The following is a 17116-nucleotide window of genomic DNA, read 5'->3' as shown; positions in this document are numbered from 1 at the left end:
TCACTTTATTAAAGCACTTTTAGAGGGATAAACATTTGCATACTACATTAACTGTGATACTGCTTTGTTTTACTTTTTTTTTTTTTTTTAACTCTGTGGGTGCATTATTACTGGCCCCTTGTAACAGGCAATGTGCAACCTGTTAGCCCCATATTCATCAATATTCAATAATGACTATGAAAACTGGACTCAGGGCGGTCCAGATTTTTCTTGATGTAAGGCAACAGCACAGAACATCAAAACCTGTCTTATTAGTTCAAGTCATTTCATTCACACCATGTATAGTATGTACATCATATAAGCTACTGGCTATAGATGTCTGTATACATGTTACAATTTCAAAGAATCAGTTCTTTATGCAAAAAAGATTGTTGTTTGCATAACAAATGTGTAAACTGTCACTCTAAACCACTGATACTCACTTCGGTCCTACGAGGGCCGCAATCCAGCAGGTTTTCCATGTATCCCTGCACCAACACACCTGAGTCAAATTAATGAGTCATTGTGTAGAACCTGATTGGCTGTTAGAGCCACCTAATTTGACTCAGGTGTGTTGGTGCAGGGATACATGGACAACCTGCTGGATTGCGGCCCTCGTAGGACCGAAGTGAGTATCAGTGCTCTAAACTGTTAAAAAGGCTAGTTGAGAGTTAATCTACATTAAAAAACATTAGAAAATAACCAACAAAAACATTCAGAAAAAATGGTATAATATCTTAGGTTGTTAACTTAAAGGGACAATCCTGCACAAAATAAACTATCCAGAAGTAAATCTGAGAGTGATACTGTAAAGGATATAAAAATCATACCATACATCAAAATATCTGGTCACAACCCCTTTACTGAGCTTGTCTTGTTTGTCAAGTTTAAATCATCCAGGCAGAATTGAAGCACCAAATGCATACATTTCCTTTTTATAAGTTATACGTATATAGTAGATACTTTCAAGATATGAACCTCTTTTTCACCACCAGTGATAGACCTCATTATCACCTGAGCCACAATGGTTCCCATTTGTATTAATATTAATTGTAATATATATGATTGGATATACTGATTGAAAAATGATAAACATGCATCAAGTTATTTTATGTACTATTAGTACTTGCATGACAGCAAGGGACTACAAAGAGGCAGATCATCAGTTCAAGCTTTTAGAGTAATTTTCCCCATAATGCAGCCCATTTTGTGAGACTCTCCATGCCCAGCAAAACCCCATGCCTTTCAGCATGGAGCTTTACTCTTTCAGGCTTTAGGAAATTAGAGTTATCTAATTTTCCTGAATCAGAATGTTAGTATGGTTAAGTTACAGTCCAAGTACAGTAATTTCCAGAGTTAATTAAAACAAATTAAATAAAAATAAAAATATCTACTTGTGTACCACAAGGATATTAAACCACAGTTATTAGTGCCAAACAGGGGAAACGTCTATGAATTCCCTTAACAGACGGTAAGAAAGAAGGCACCTGTGATTCCCCAGCACCATATCTATAACTTTAATACACAAAAAACTTTGGCTGATGAGAAATATTCACAAGGGCACAAGTCTTGGCAGTGCTGACCTTATAAATATGCATTTTGACAAACAAAACCAGCAATTTATACATTTGAATCCAGTGATTTAAACACAATAGTTTCTGCTAACACAATTGGCTGCGGATTTTTTATTTGCAGTTGTCAAGCTGTATTTTAAATTATAGTTGAAATAGGAACTAGAACTGTTCATGTTGGCTTACTGTAACATGGTTGTGGCCCACAAGGACTCTTGGGTTGATGCTACACCTGAGTTTGCCTTTTCCTGCCATAGCCAACATGTCTGCTGTGAGTAAGGCTTAAACTTTGAGCACCTGTACAAAAGGTGGAATTTGAAGCTTTTTGTTCACAAATAAATGTGCACTGAAAGATTTCTACAAAACAGTTGATGTAATATAGTCATATCACTGTCGTAGCGTAACAATCTTTAACAGCGTCTGTTCAGGATGACCATTTCTTCTGCCTGTCATAGATAGCAGTGGTGATACCCCATGTAATACATGATCTAAGAATAACAAGAGAACCCCCTCGGTACAGAAGGGCCACACTCTGATTCCGAGACTTCCACAGAACCCTCCAACATGCCATGACACCTTTCAGCTCCCCTCCAACCTGTGACTGCATGTTTGCCACTAGCACAGACAGCGGGTACAGAGTCAAGCTGATCGCCATTGAGGTTAGTGTTCCCGAAATGAAGGAGGAGAACAACAGAGAGAGCCCCTGTCCTGCCACTATGGCAGACACAGGATCCTTCAGGCCAAAGTAGAGGGAGCTGCCCAGGGCGTTGCGGGCTGTGATGGGCAAGAAAGCTCTGTAGAAGCCCAAACCCATCCTCTGCACCTTCAGCTTTATAAGAACACTCTTCAAGGAAGGTAGCTGACGGTCATTTTGGCTGTTCTGTAACACATTCTGAACACGTTCAAAGGGAGTAAAGACCACTGCTTCCACTACACCTGCACCAAACCCAGCCAGCGCAGGGGCAGAGATGACATTTTGGGATGACAGGGAGAGTTGACGGAGCAGGGTGTCCTGCAGGCCAAAAAGCAGAGTGCCATTCAGCGTCCTCATCAGTAGTGGTGGAGCCACGCCCCGGTAGAGCTTCACAGGTCCTTCTTTGCAGAGCTGACCCACTGCCTGTTGAACTGAAGTGTTGTGAATTTGTTGACGGAAAATGGTCTTGTAAACAGGGAAGACGATGACAGTGGACAGCAAGCTGGATGTTCCGCCGTGTAAGTAGCTCTGGAAGCGAACTATTGTACCTTCAGGGCCCTTCTCGTCTTTATGGTGAGGACTTCCTGCCATCTTCTAGCTTGTATAAGTGTTGTGGGTGTCTGTTATTGTATTAATAGAAAAGAATACACAGATACAGAAATAAGTTTATATATGAGACACAACAATAACCCCAAACACCTCAATACCACAACTCAACTTCACTGAAACATCCTCTTCCAGGAAACTAGGTAGAGGCAGAGCTCCCCAGAGTTTCCTCTAACAGTCGTTTTGTGCTTAACTCTTACCTCTTGCACTTGGAAAAATTCAACAACAAAGCACATCAGACATGATCCAAAACAGATCAATTATAGATCACAAAGTTGAAAATCATGGTGAAAGAAAAGGGATTAATGTGATTCAAGGGATTACATTAACTGTCATCATGAGTATTTTATAGAATGTGGTGTTCAGACTGTTCACTGGATGATGAATGTACAAGAGCAAAGTGCATAAAAATTACAGCTGTGGAATTTGTTAATTGATATAGGGTAATAATCAGATAATTTACTTAATAGATTATCAACATCAGAAGGTAGAGGCGCATAGTCCCAGGTGTTTAAGGCTTGCAGGTGAATGTCTGATGGAATTTAAAGAATATGTTGTGTTGATGTGTATTTCCGATCCGGAAAAGCCAGACAGGATATGAAACCGAGCCAAATAACATAAAGACATTTCTCTTTCGCTTCCGTGACGTTAAATAGCAATAAAAATATTATAACGTAACCCAAAAAGATAAACAAAACAGAACAGACAACGTTTAATATGACGAAAAAATACATTTACAGACTTTAGTGGTGATAAATGAGCCAATAAAACGGCTCTTAAATCTGGTAGGTCCCATCTAATAATTCAACACAGATCAGACCAACTCAGATCAAAAGCTACAAATTAATGTCACACATTACTGATGTAATTCATAGAAGACTATGTAATAATAAAGCACTTACCAAATCAGCCAAAAACACATAAAAAATGTCGCCCTGGTGACAATTCAGAAATCCGTTATGTTTGGTTGCGATTTGAAGGCAGCTCGTGCATCAGTTTAATTTTTTAGTATGATAGCACGTGGGCGCGATTAACTTTGAACATTCGTGCAGTTATGGTAGCCGTTTCTACAAAGGATGATGTGCCACAGCATTAAAGCTTACAAGATGCACTCACCTTAATCTGCCTGAGACTCTGCCCGCCTCCGCTCGAATTACTATTGGTCAAGACGAACTACGTCATGCCGTCGGGCTACGCCACGATGATTGGTTGCATCAATCAAATTCCTTCTTTTTGATTCATTTTTATTTAATCAGGGAGACACTAAAACCAACTTTATAGATATCGGTGTGCATTTAACATTAACCCGTGTTAAAAGGCTAATATTGCAGTAAATATTGATATTACTAAAAAAAAAAATTAAACTCATTAGAATCAAAATATGTCAACTGTTAAGAGTTAACAGCTGCAGAACTGAGGCATGTGTAGTATTACCTTGAGGGTGTCTGCATATTACTATGTGAAACCTTACACCTGTTGAGGCACACTACTGCAGGGACATGCAAACAGTTGTCTGATTTTGCCAACATAGCTGTGTTGAAGCCATGCAAGATAGTCACAAAATTTTACAGGTGTTCAGTCAAAACCAAAATAAAAGCCTAGTTTGAAAATAGAGGTTTACTGTGTAAACATATTTCCATAAATACTGTCCATGAAGTTAATCTATTGTGTTTCTAATGTTTCTTCCAAAACATGAAAATCACTATTGGCACAAAAGAAAATCAAATATGTTTGTCATCTATATTTTAGTGGCATATAAATTAACTTCAAGCTTAATGAAAAATCAAGACAGTCTTCACAATTTTAAGCATATTCATTTTTATTGAGAATGCATTCTTAAACATTTGGTGCATTCTTTCTACTGTAAAACAAAACACAAAGGCTTGGATTATGCATATTAATGACAAATCCTTCCTCCAGACATACAAAAGACAAGGACAGCAGGTGAACATTTCTAAAGGAAGCTCCAGCCTGCAGAACCTCAAGGTAAAAACCTGACAGATTCTCCATCATCTCCCTTGTAGACTCCTGAAGGGTAAAATTCTGAGACACTGGGTAAACCCCACTCAATGAGGGCACCTCAAGAGTTGAAAGAAACATCTCGGGAGAAAAGAAGACGAAGAAAAAAAAAAAATACAGCCTGCAAAGATATGAGCGTTCTTCCAGTGAGAAGGCAAAGAGCAAAATGGAAGAAAGGGAAGCAGAAAGAACTGGCGGAAAATATCATTTCATTTCAGACTTTTGAGGCACTCTTGGTTGAGTGGAGCTTCAGTGGCACCACAAACTATTTCAAACACATTCACAGTCATTCAAAACAACAAAGAATACCAGCGCAACATGTAAAACTATGCTCATTCATTGTAACAGAAAAAAAAGCACTGTAACAGCTTTATATGCAAGATGCTTCTCCTGAGCACTGAAACCTGCCTTTATAGAAGCTCTTTGACAGGAGACTGAAATATCGTTTAGGAAGATATATTGACCAAAATAAAAATTCTGCATGTTAAATGCTTTGAAAGAAAGTTGACACTGGATAAACACTAATTTATCCATAGAAAATAAATAAGTCAGCCTTAATTGGTAGCTTGCGATTGCTTTGGCGCCCAAGACATAAACCGCTCACAGGGGGAGGAACTTGAGCGCGATGGGGTCAGCATTAGTAACAGACATGACAGTTCATTCATTTATTTTTCTTCCCTCCTCTGTGGTTAATTAGAGGGACATCTTATTTTAATGACAGTGTTTGGGGATTTCCCCTTTCCTCTTATGTGGTGATGACAGCACAAAGATGATGGTGTTGCTACAGTGGAACATGGCTAAACAAGTAAGAGACGGACTCGCCATTGTGAGTTCTGCGAATAGCCTCTGCAAGGATCATGGAGATGTCTATCACCTGGTGGGGGAGATAAGAATAATTGTCACTGCCTCTTTCTAAAAACCACTAGTCATGTTAAAATGCAAGCTCTGAAAGACAGTAAATGACTAATTTTTGTATTTTTCTCTAAAGCCTTCTTAATCACAGTGTTTTGACCAACAAAATATTTTCTGACCTGTATTTTGGAACAATGCTTCATTTTCTCCTCCTGAGGAATTGTATTGGTGACCACCACAGCTTCAAAACAGGCATTGTTGATGCGTGAGATGGCAGGGCCAGAAAAGATGCCATGGGTTAGGATGGCATACACCTTGGTGGCACCTGCAGAAATGAGTCTAAATAGAAAAGGACAGTACAATTCATTAGAGTCTCCACATGACTGGATACATCCTAGAAATGGGATCAAGTTAAACTATTCCTTTCAGGGTTATTTTAACCAAAATAGCCCATTTCTTCTGTTACTGTGCAAATGATAAATGATGGTGCTTACTTGTCAGCAGCATGGCAGATTGTCCCACACGTATCAGCCATGTCATCCACTAGAATGGCGACCCGATCTGTCACATCTCCGACGAGAACCATGCGATCAACCTCATTTGCTTTTTTCCTTTCTTTGTGAATAAGAGCAAAATCCACATTCAGTCGGTCCGCTATTGAGGTAACCCTGTAAAAGGTAAAGCACAGTCCACAGGTCAAAGTTTGGGATAAAATCTATTTGTTCATACCAAGTCATAAAACTTTTATAGTCCCCATGTGGCAAATCTCTGTTCAGCCAGCAGGGGCCAGCCAAGATTGACTAAGCCTGAGGAACAAACCTTATAAAAGGTGAGGAAGATTAAATCAATCTTGTTAGATAACATTAATCATTTGTTACACAAGTTAAATAAATTTCAGAGGAGATATGCGGAGGCTGAGCTATGCTCAAAGAGTAGAAGCCAAAAGACGAGTGACCCTGGCATACCTTTTGGCTCCTCCTGCATCAGGTGAGACAATAGTACAGTTTTTCCATTCAGGGATGTTCTCCTTGATCCATTTAAGAACGGCTGGCTCTGCATACAAGTTATCAACGGGGATATCAAAGAAACCCTGGAGAAAGATAAAAAATATAAGCACTGGAGCCAGAAAGGCTGAAATCATAGGTTTATATATCTCTGTTTCATTCAGTGTAAATGTTAGGTAATCCAAGTCAGAATTCCAAATGTAGTTTGCAATTACACAAGCCTGATGGTCCGCAGGTTGACAAAGACCACCAACAGGCTTTTGTAAAACAGAAGGTGCCAAAAACAACACAAAATAATAATTTTTAGTTAAATATTCTTGAATTTTAATTGTTTTAAACTATCATTTTCTCAAGTCTTCATTGCTTATTTATCTCAGGTCCTAATTGTAGTTTTTAAAATCCATCCTCTGAAAGAGAAGAGTTGAAAATCTTGAACCGACAACATTTCATTATGTTTTTGCACATACAATGAAAGCAAAGCAAGACATAATTTTTCTCACAACACTGGTGAGAGTGCTAGCAGATGGCATGGAGATGAGTCCTGGCAGCTCTACTGCAGACATTTCAGCTCCAGCCCAAAACAAAAAGCTAGAAATAGTTTATTTATACCCTACTTATAAAAAAAAAAAAAAAAAATCAGGACTGATTATTTCCAGGAGAGCAATGAGATGCACCTCAGTTTAGGTCTGCTTCAGTTTGACTGTCACTTACCTGTATCTGTGAAGCGTGCAAGTCCATGGTAATTATATGGTCAGCGCCTGACACTGACAACATATTAGCCACCAACTTGGCAGAGATAGGTGCACGGCTCTGCAATGAAAATAGATCTCTTCAGTCATACGTAATAAGGAAACTGTCAAGCACAGTTCATTTCTAAAAATAACACTAAACTGAGAGCATAGTAGCAGAGTTAAATCATAACAGTCGAATATTGCTACCATTAGTTTAATTTAGACCTACATTTTAATTATATATAAATACATTTCCAACGAACTGCACACTAATTATTAGGTAAGATAATATAATATACAAGATTACTTCATTTTCATCACTTAATGTATATTTTAACTTTGTAATAAAGGGCATGTTGGGCCAATAGCAGCACATCTTTCAGATAAGAAAATTTCAGTATTGTTACCATATAACAAATTTATACCAAAATCCAAGATCCCAGGTAGTGCACAACAATACTATATAATACAAGTTTGTATATAACTAGTATATTTATATGAGCAGAACATTCCATTCATGCAATATTATTGAAAATGCTGAAATGACAGTAAATAGCCACCAGAACTACATCACATAAGCGCTTTGAGGAATTCCAGCAAAGGAAACAGAATAGGGAAATGAAAGCAAACTAAAAGAAAGTAAGGATGCCTTGTTGGCGGGTTGCAGATGGATATGGCTACAGGCTTCTTGTCATGATGCAGGATGGTAAATGGCATGACAGAAGTAAGTAGACAGATATCCCTCACCCCCACCTTGTCCTTCTTGTCTTGTCGGGCATACGGAAAGCAGGGGATGACTGCTGTGACCCTGGAGGCAGAGGCAATCTTGCAGGCGTTGATCATGATCAGCAGCTCCATTAGATTGTCATTGATCTCCCCACATCCACTTTGCACTATGTAGACGTCTTCTCCACGTACACTTTCGCCAATCTCCACGCTGGCAGAGAAAAGAGGTGACAAGACAAACAGCACTTAGAGCAATGAAGCTAACACACCACGGCAAACACGAGATGGAGCAGAAGTAAACAATGTGTTGAGTCCACCTGATTTGGCCTGATTAAGGGTTAAACTGAGGATACAAGAGAAGTACAACTAATCGTAAAGTTACAGTGTCTACACAGCCTATTAGCGTGACATTAAAAATGTATTTTGAGGCAGTGCAAATGGCTTTGTTGGTGTGAATTAGCAGGTACGTTAATTAGACTTGAGTTCTAACCCATCCATGGACTACAAGTTCCTGAAAACATTGCGCGGCAATTTTACCGTGACACCACGTTTCTTATTAGTACCATACATGTCGCCGAGTCACAAAATTATACCCCTATTTACACTTCCTTTAAGTAAACACGACAGAAAAAAAAGCTTACCATGTTTCTTGGTTGCTAAATTTTTTGGTAACAACCTTCCCCAATTCGAGACCCAGGCGGTCTGCTATTTTCTGAGACAGATCCGGATGTGAGCTACCGCTAAATATCTTTATATTCGGCATTTTGCTAATGTCCAGGGCGTCGTTCGGTCCAAGCAAACTGCGGTAGCGAGCGTATATTGACTCAGATGTATTAAACAGTCCAAGACAACAACTGGAAATATATCAACAGTTGTTGAGCTACTCTTAGCGAGCTTGAGAGCCTTCCCTACCTATCCTCCATTATGTCCCATACATTACGCGTGCTGCTCATCCTCCTGGGGCGGCGCGCACGCTTCTACTTACGTTTGGACGTGATGACGTAATTCAACCGGAGCTTGCGAGAAAGGCGACAAAGTGTCGTGATCTAGCAAATGTGGAACAGCGATAGATAGATAGATAGATAGATAGATAGATAGATAGATAGATAGATAGATAGATAGATAGATAGATAGATAGATAGATAGATAGATAGATAGATAGATAGATAGATAGATAGATAGATAGATAGATAGATAGCAAAAGCATGGTCATCTGCCTTGTTGGAAAGCAGCAACATAAATGTGGTTACTCTGGAAAGTGTATGTAAAAAAAAAATAAAAATAAAAGACTACCTGGTAAAAGTAGGCTACATGAGTTAGTGGATATTAGACAAACAATTTTGAGAGTGTTGATGGCAGATGTGGGACTGTCCACTGATGTTACTGGTTGGATGAGAGGCACATACCTTCACTGAATGGAACATGCCAACATAGAGACAGCTCTTTGTATGCTTTGTCAAAATGCTGATAGACTCAAGTTGCCACTTTGCTGACCCACGTTAACCATGAATGTGCCAAAGAATGACAATCCTTTCAAGATACACAGTAAGAGAAAAAAAAGTCCTACAAGTATATATGCCCATGTAAATCTGTGATTTTGGATGATGAGAACAACTGAATTTCAAAATTGTATTTCTACTTAATATCTGTAACTGATTTATATCTAATCTAATTTATAATTTCATTCTGTAATTCTGTTACATTTGCAGTAACTATACAACACCACAGATGGACTGGAGACAGAGAGAGAAATAAGGTTCTTATATTAGTTCCTGATCAGCCTACCTCAGAGGTAAACCTTTCACCTTTTGGAGACATTTATTTCATTATCCTACAAAGTAAAGTTATAAGCCATTAAAATATATTTCCAAAATTAGAGACACCTCTCTAGCTCTTTTCAAATAAACTAGAGCATGAACAATGATAAAATTTAGACTTAAACAGGCTGCATTCCTTTAAAATCCTAAGCTGTAACTTTCACAGATCAAGCAAATTTGATGTTAATAGATTGGTTCAGTAAAACTGGATCCACATATTTGATGGAGACTAATATGCACTTACTGATAAATTCAACAATGACAAAAACAAACAGAAAAAAACTCAAATACTTTAATCTTTATTTAGGCCTCCTTTAGTTTTCATTACAACACACAAAAGCTTGTATTGACGATTTGAGAGTCAGAGAGCTATGTAAAGTTTTCTCCTGCACATCTCAAAGATGTGGAATATCTGTGGTGGCCAGTCCATGTCTAAAAATGATGTCATGCTCCACGAACCATTCTTCTATTATTTAAATGCAATGAATGAACCCCAGCTTTGACATTTTGGAATATGTCTGTGCCATTAAGAAAAAAATTAATAAAAAATCTCTGATCAAGAAAAAGCTTGGTTTTTTATATTCAGGTTGTCTGGTAATTTTTGGGGCAATTAATGTTGCTGAACTTAAACCTGACCAAATTTATGGCCTTATTTATCACATCACTTTATTTGCTTAGTGAACTCCAGGTAGAATCAGGCAGTTTCTACAGATTAAAATGAAACTACTGGATTAAAATGTAACTACCTACATCACTATATGAAGAGCAATGAAAGACACTTTACAGGCAATTTCAAATAAAACATATGAGTTATTAAAATAAAAAATAAAATAACAAACACACAAATCAGCCTATGATCTGTAAAGTGTCTGTGGTGCATTTGCTCATCACTTGCATTAAGAGATGACTAACTCACCTCTCTTTGCTGATATAATATGCAAGAAAGAGTACTCTGCCTGGTCTTTGTGCTGGCTGATGTCTGTCTCTCTCATGTCACCACTAGTATTGCTGCCAGCGTCCTCATGGCTGTCTCCGCTACTGGTGGCAGAAGTAGCAGCATTACAAAAGTAAAGTGTATGACTTTAGGAAGTGTAATGTACCACCCATACTTGTCTGTCTATGTTTTCCATTTATTGTGGAACATCACTTTTTTTTTGTTATAAAGTCATTGTGTTTTTTTTTTTCACTTACATCTGAAATCAGCCACATCATATCATACTACACTGTTTTTGGTGTGGTGTTGATGTTTCTTAGCTTGGTCAACAAATTTCAAGCAGTACAACAGGCCTCACATGACAACATGTGTAAACCCTTCTGTCAGTAGTTGGTGGTGTGTCATGTCATTTAGATTTCAGAACTTCAGTTATAACTAGTTGTCAGTAGCAGGTTTGGTGCATGCAATGTCATTTCCAAATTGTCTGAAAGAGTTTATATAACATACTTTATTGCTCTTAAAACATGAGATAACTTTGCACACAGACAGAAGACCACAGTGACGACAAGATCATTGACAATAAATAAAGACAGGAATGAATAAGTGCACAGAAAGAAACAATGGATAAAGTTATGGTGGGCTCATTGTGTGAATGAAACACAGACTGATCTACGCAGCTTAACGAAGCAGCAGGAAAGACGACAACCACAGAAAATGTTTATTGAAATGTTCAAGTGCTGAAGAGAGAATATTGTCTGATAGTTCTGTTTATAAAAATAAACATGTCCCATGCTTTACTCATATAATATTCTTCAAAATATATGTTTTTACTATTAGTTTCTATGTTACATTACTACTATAAATAATTACCTCACAGACATGTTTTACTCCTATTTACAAAATAGTGAAGGGTCTGGATTCATCTTAATGGTACAAGTTTAAAAGTGTTTCTTATTCTCTCAAATGTTCCATTATAATATTATTTACATCTGCAGTGTAAAATTATACATTTCCATTCTGAATACCATTAGCAAAACATTAATAAATTGCAACCACACCCTTTGCCTCTTTGACCCTCTGTCATTGTCTGTACACTATCATTAGCTTCAATGCAAGTGTATCTGTCCCTGAAAGCTGCAGGGAAACATGTTGTACAGTGGAGGAGAAAACACTGCATAATGGTTATGGAGATGCCTTGTCAGTGGCAGGGGAAACACAGCTGAAAGACAGTGCTCATAAATACTGCAAAAGTGAAGTGAAACCAAGACAAAAGTGCAACAAAGCTGATATATTAAAGGTATAACTCTCCAGTGTTACAGGTTTGCTAGATTTAGTGATGATTTATCACAATGTGAGGGGGGTGTTTTAGGTCAAGTACTGAATATTTGTCATTTATTTGACTGCAGCACTCACCCTTCAGTATCTTAGGAATGTTTTTATCACAAGTTGGATACAGAGCTTTAGTAGGGGAGGAGTTTAACGTGGTTGAATTTCAGTACAGTGCCATTCTTTGCCAAAGGACACAACAAACAGGTTTTTGTAAAAACATAAATTAGATGAGTATTAGTGCAGCAAGTAATCACTGTTTATTTGGTTTCACAGCACTTTCTTATAATAGTATATCCACTATACATTATAGGCCAGAACTGATATAAAACCTCTGATTAATTTCCAGGAACAACAAGAGGGTGAGACACAAAGAAGATTTCAGACGGGAAATGATGTGTTAGTTTTATTAAAATACATAGAAAACTACTTTGTGTGTTTAAATATTTTCTAGACTGCACATTGCGTAACACATAGAAAGCAATGTTTTATGCCTTGTTGAAAACCTGAATAAAAACAAAAGTTTCTGAAATTGGTTAATGTTTGCTATGTGGAGATAAAATATAACAGACTGGTGATGTTTTCAGCAGAGCAATTGATCAGAAACAATTAATCAAACATTAAAGGATCCATTTAAACTTCAGAACTAATGTCAGAGGTTGTGCAAAATCCTAGTGACAAGCTTACTCATTTGCTTATGGATGTCTTTATTTAAGACTAAGATTCACAGCCAGTGAGATGTGAGTGAGTCATGAGTTAGTGACAGTGTTGAATACACACTTTGTGTTATTGATTATATTGTTGGTATGTCTTTTCTACAGCTGAGTGAGGTAAAAACACTCATGGCTGTACAGTGGATAGGACTGTGACTTGGGTCTCTGCTACATTGTCTGCCCTGAGCAGGCGGTTTTCATACTTGCACTGTTTTAATGAGAGAATGGGGCCTAGCAGTCAGTATAACTAAGTTTATCATACTTGATTTTCCAGTGCTTTTCATTTCCCAACTCTGTTACTTACATTTTGACTCATGTATGTCAGACATTGCCAACACAGCCAACAGAGGTCAGTTTTGCGTTACAACAGTTAGCAAATTCCACAAACAAACACATCACCATCTAACCACTTGACCCTTTGGACTATGCAGATTACAGGAATCGCTACTTGACAAAATTTATGAAATAATTTGTCCAAATCAAACATTTATTTGTGATGTATTATGATTTTTATAGTTCTCTTAATTCAATACATTTCAAATATATTCTTCACCTCTTGTCTTCACAAAACTTCATATTATTTGCTAAGTAGACACAACTCAAATATACATTACATATAAAATATTATATTATAATAACTCATGTATATTGGGAATATTAATGTGAGGTGATTAGCCCTGTATCACCCAGTCTGTTATAGGGTTCTTATTCCATTGTGCATTTGTTTGGTGTATCTTGATTTTTCAAAACCAGGCTACCTCAGGGCTTGTAAACATGGGATGGAACAGTTGCATTGCAATTTTTACTGAGGATGATTCATTGCACATTTTGTAAAAATTGTAAACAATAAATAAATAATGAATTTAGTAGAGTAGAGTATTCACCCACAGTCTGGACCGTTCAGATTACATTCCTGTATTACTGAGCAGGAAGAGTTTTAATGGGACGCGTGAGTGAGCTCATGTTGTTGGTGTTGGAGGAAACTTGAGGGCTCACTGTCTTTGTTGGCAAGCTGCTCGAGTGCCCCATGGACTCCTCTGCTGCACGCAGAAGCAAAGTGTAGTTGATAGCTACTTCCTCAACTTTTCTCAACAGCTGCAGCCTTTGGGTTTCTGAACGAACTCCTCGGACCAATTTGATGAAGGTCTGAGTTAGTTCACACAACACCTGAAAGCTGGCTGAGACAACAGCAAGCATACGCGTTGGGCTTTTTTCAACACTTGCCACTCTTCGACATGATGCTCTGAATTCTTTGAAGCGGACTGCCAGTTCCTGTTTATACTCTGTAATCCGTGAGGGCTGAAGACGAGCTTCACCCTCAGCTTGGGGGCTGTTAGCACATTGTCGCAGGATTGCTAGCAACTCATTAGCATCCAGCTGAGCATTTAGGAAACCATCAGGTAAGCTGAAAGTTTTCCCCTGTAGAGCCTGTACCCGTGCAAGGCTCCCTTCCAGTGTACCACAGGCTCTCAGGTCAATGTCTTGTGTCTGAGGTTCCTCCTCCTCCTCCTCCTCTTCTTCTTCCCCACTGCAGTCCTCTGCATTAAGAACCTGTAGTGTTTTACTTACAACAGGAAAAGTGCGTGAGTCCACCTCCATGCCAGGGAGGACCTGAAGAGGTATGGAGTATGAGAGTTCATCTTTCTCACTGCTTTCATCTGCAGCCTCACACTTCCTGTAACAGAAACAAAATGAGCAGCATTTGTCTTTGTCATCACTGTCTTCACTGGGCAGGGAAAGCAACACTTCCCCAGTCCCTTCTTTGCTTTCACGCTGTAATTCCTCTCCTTGAATGAAAAACACACCCTTTTTTCCTTTCCCCTCTGCTTGGTGAGTCTGAGTGTGGACTGGCTCTACTGGGGTTGGGAGCCTCAGCCCTGTGGCCCTCACTCTCTCCATCTCCTTCTCCAGACTTTTGGTTTTGGGCTTCACTTCAGCATACACAGGTGTGCTAGTGCTGTTATCCAGCTCTCCAATGCTGTATCGTCTTTGGAGCTTTTTATATTGTGGAGCTCCCATGCAATCAGTTTGAGAAGTACAGGTGGGCAAGCATGATCCCTTGTCTCCTCTTGGCTCTCTTGACTCAAGGCTGGTAGATCGTATTCGTGTGGTTTTGATCTCTAAGGTCTGAGGTCTCCTTGTGGCACCTTGGGGATGAGGGACTTTGGAGACTGTTGGAGGGGTTTTTGAGATGGTTCTCTCTCTGCCTCTGTTTTGTGTCTCTGTTGTGGTGCCAACTGGGGTGTCAGGTAGTCGCATGCCCCTACACATTCGCTTACAGTCACAACTGCGTCGCTGCTCCCTGGAGATCCCTGGGGCCTTAAGGACAGGACTGGTGCGGAGCTGGCAGGCACAAGGCGTGCCAGTGGGCACAGGTGAGGATCCTTGAGGCAAAAATTCTCCCTGTGATGATTTGGGTTTCAGCAACTCCTCTAAAAACTCTAGTTCATACTGGCGAACTTTCTGCAGCTGAGCCCTACGTTCATCTGTCTCTCTTCGCATCCTTGCTGGAAATGTAGCTGAAAGAAGGTTTCTAAAGCTCAAGAAAGGGGCACTACGTTGGGACTTCCCCTTACCAGTGCTGTGCTTCTTTGAGTCTCTAGCTGGAAGGGTGGAGACTTTATCTGCAGAAGGGCTTGTGGTTGTTAGGTCATCTAAGATAGGTAAGGATTTTATGTGACATTTCTGCGACTCGTGATGAGATTTGCTTTGGACACCCTCAGTCTTACTTTCAGCTGTTTCCTTTCTTTCTGCTTTTACAGGTAAATGAGGGGAGAACTTGGTTTGTATTTGTGGGCTTGGTTTAGTCAAGCTAGGATCTGCTCCAACTCTCACTGTGTTTTCTTTGCTGTTGGCCAATTGGAGGCCTTTGGCTCGAAGACGCTCATCATCTGTGGGAGAGGAGGATTGAAACACTACTATCTTCTGAACCTGTGGGTCCTTCAGCCTTAGTTGAGGTGCAGGCTCCTGTTTCATTGGGCATGTGCAGAAAAGGCCGTCAACTGGCAGAAATTCTGTGGAGCTTGAAGGCTTCATGGTCTCGCTAGAGGCAGGCTTGGCATCATGGCACATGATAGTGGGAGAAATCTTGGCAGAGGCAGTTCTGTCCACAGGCAAGATGATAGGTAAGGCTTTGTTTATTGGGTCTGTATTGGGAGTTGCTGCTGTCTTCTCCTTGATACCATCAGTAAGATTTTGGCTCACTGTTTCCCCAGAAGAATTTGACAACTCTGAATTGACTTGAGCTGTTGGCAAAAAATCAGACACTTGAAGTTCTTCAGGTGGTTTGGATGGGGGATCAGAGGTGTTTGCTTTGGTGGACTCAGAGATTGCTTTTAGTTCTGCTTTGTGTTCAGTCAGAGTAGTATCTTGGTTGCTCCCCTGCTCTGTCACAACACTGAGTATTGCTGAATCTTGGCTGGGGGTGACTTTAAAGGGAACAGTCTTGCTAAGGATTACTTGCTTGGGTGGACAGCCGGCACGTATCTGACCTACAGAAAAAGCCCCAGTCCCTATGGTCTTTGCAGTGCAGCCAGGGATAGCCAGAGGAAAGTCACGGCGGCAGAGAATACGCTCCTTGTTGATATGGTGAGCCAGCAGGTAGGCCTGGTTTTGGTTTTGCTTCATTGCTGACACCATCTCAGAGACATCTGTCAATTCAGAGGAATTGGTCTCATGACCTGAATCCAATGATGACTCTGGTGTAATGGCAGCTAAGACAATCAGCCCTGGGGAGGACAGCAACACAATGCACTGTTAGTATAATTTATAAATAGCACATTTTAACAAAGAAATGAATTGATTGTGATCACAAATAACACAAGGGATTTGAGACAAGTTTTAGTTAAGGTTTTCTAAAATTAGTAATTCAGATTAAAATGAAGTTATCCCCTTTTCAGACTGATTCATGCATGCAGATCAGTGTTTGAAAATATTTGAAAATATGTGGATTAGCATTAACATAAGTTCATCAAACCTTAATAGTTCGGCTGGTTTTAAAATTTCTGTGGAAGGATAAGATTCACATAAATTTTGTCACTAAAAAAATTCTCTTACTTTATGTAAAACCTATGTCAGGAGGCATGTTCTCCAAGTTTTTAAGTTAACTTGACAGTTTGTCTAGCTTTGGACCTTAATTATAGAA

General features: G+C 39.3%; 3 protein-coding genes across 4 annotated transcripts in view; all 3 read right to left on the bottom strand.

Moving 5' to 3' along the window:
* Positions 1-527: 527 nt before the first annotated feature.
* Positions 528-3947, bottom strand: LOC121642586 (solute carrier family 25 member 53-like). The gene is made up of 2 exons (XM_041989344.1): positions 3753-3947; positions 528-2870 (listed from the first exon to the last, which is right to left on the bottom strand). The coding sequence occupies exon 2, from the start codon at positions 2833-2835 to the stop codon at positions 1975-1977; it is 861 nt and encodes a 286-aa protein (XP_041845278.1). The 5' UTR covers positions 2836-2870; positions 3753-3947; the 3' UTR covers positions 528-1974.
* A 704-nt stretch (positions 3948-4651) lies between these two features.
* Positions 4652-9139, bottom strand: prps1b (phosphoribosyl pyrophosphate synthetase 1B). 2 transcript variants are annotated; one of them, XM_041990732.1, is made up of 7 exons: positions 8824-9139; positions 8204-8393; positions 7437-7535; positions 6687-6811; positions 6216-6389; positions 5901-6060; positions 4652-5743 (listed from the first exon to the last, which is right to left on the bottom strand). In XM_041990732.1, exons 1-7 carry the CDS (start codon positions 8943-8945, stop codon positions 5651-5653), a joined length of 963 nt encoding a protein of 320 aa, XP_041846666.1. In that variant the 5' UTR covers positions 8946-9139; the 3' UTR covers positions 4652-5650. The 2 variants fall into 2 exon arrangements, with proteins under 2 accessions (XP_041846666.1, XP_041846667.1); XM_041990733.1 differs by having other exon boundaries at positions 8210-8393; positions 8824-9138.
* A 2287-nt stretch (positions 9140-11426) lies between these two features.
* Positions 11427-17116, bottom strand: part of frmpd3 (FERM and PDZ domain containing 3) — a 104888-nt gene continuing 99198 nt past the window's right edge. Inside the window, 1 exon segment of the mRNA XM_041990860.1 lies at positions 11427-16700. Within this exon segment, the coding sequence (XP_041846794.1) occupies positions 13891-16700 (2810 nt within the window). The 3' untranslated portion in view covers positions 11427-13890.

Source organism: Melanotaenia boesemani, chromosome 7 (assembly GCF_017639745.1).
Source record: "Melanotaenia boesemani isolate fMelBoe1 chromosome 7, fMelBoe1.pri, whole genome shotgun sequence".
NCBI classification, from domain to species: Eukaryota; Metazoa; Chordata; class Actinopteri; order Atheriniformes; family Melanotaeniidae; genus Melanotaenia; species Melanotaenia boesemani.
This window is presented reverse-complemented; position numbering and strand designations above follow the sequence as displayed.

What these genes read in the sequence shown, in the direction of transcription:
- prps1b (XM_041990732.1), bottom strand. Translation starts at nt 8,945, where the DNA reads ATGCCGAATATAAAGATATTTAGCGGTAGCTCACATCCGGATCTGTCT. An exon ending in GATGCAGGAGGAGCCAAAAG is followed by an intron (nt 6,390 to 6,686) that starts GTATGCCAGGGT and finishes TACCTTTTACAG; the next exon opens with GGTTACCTCAATAGCGGACC. An exon ending in ATCTGCCATGCTGCTGACAA is followed by an intron (nt 6,061 to 6,215) that starts GTAAGCACCATC and finishes TTTTCTATTTAG; the next exon opens with ACTCATTTCTGCAGGTGCCA.
- LOC121642586 (XM_041989344.1), bottom strand. Translation starts at nt 2,835, where the DNA reads ATGGCAGGAAGTCCTCACCATAAAGACGAGAAGGGCCCTGAAGGTACA.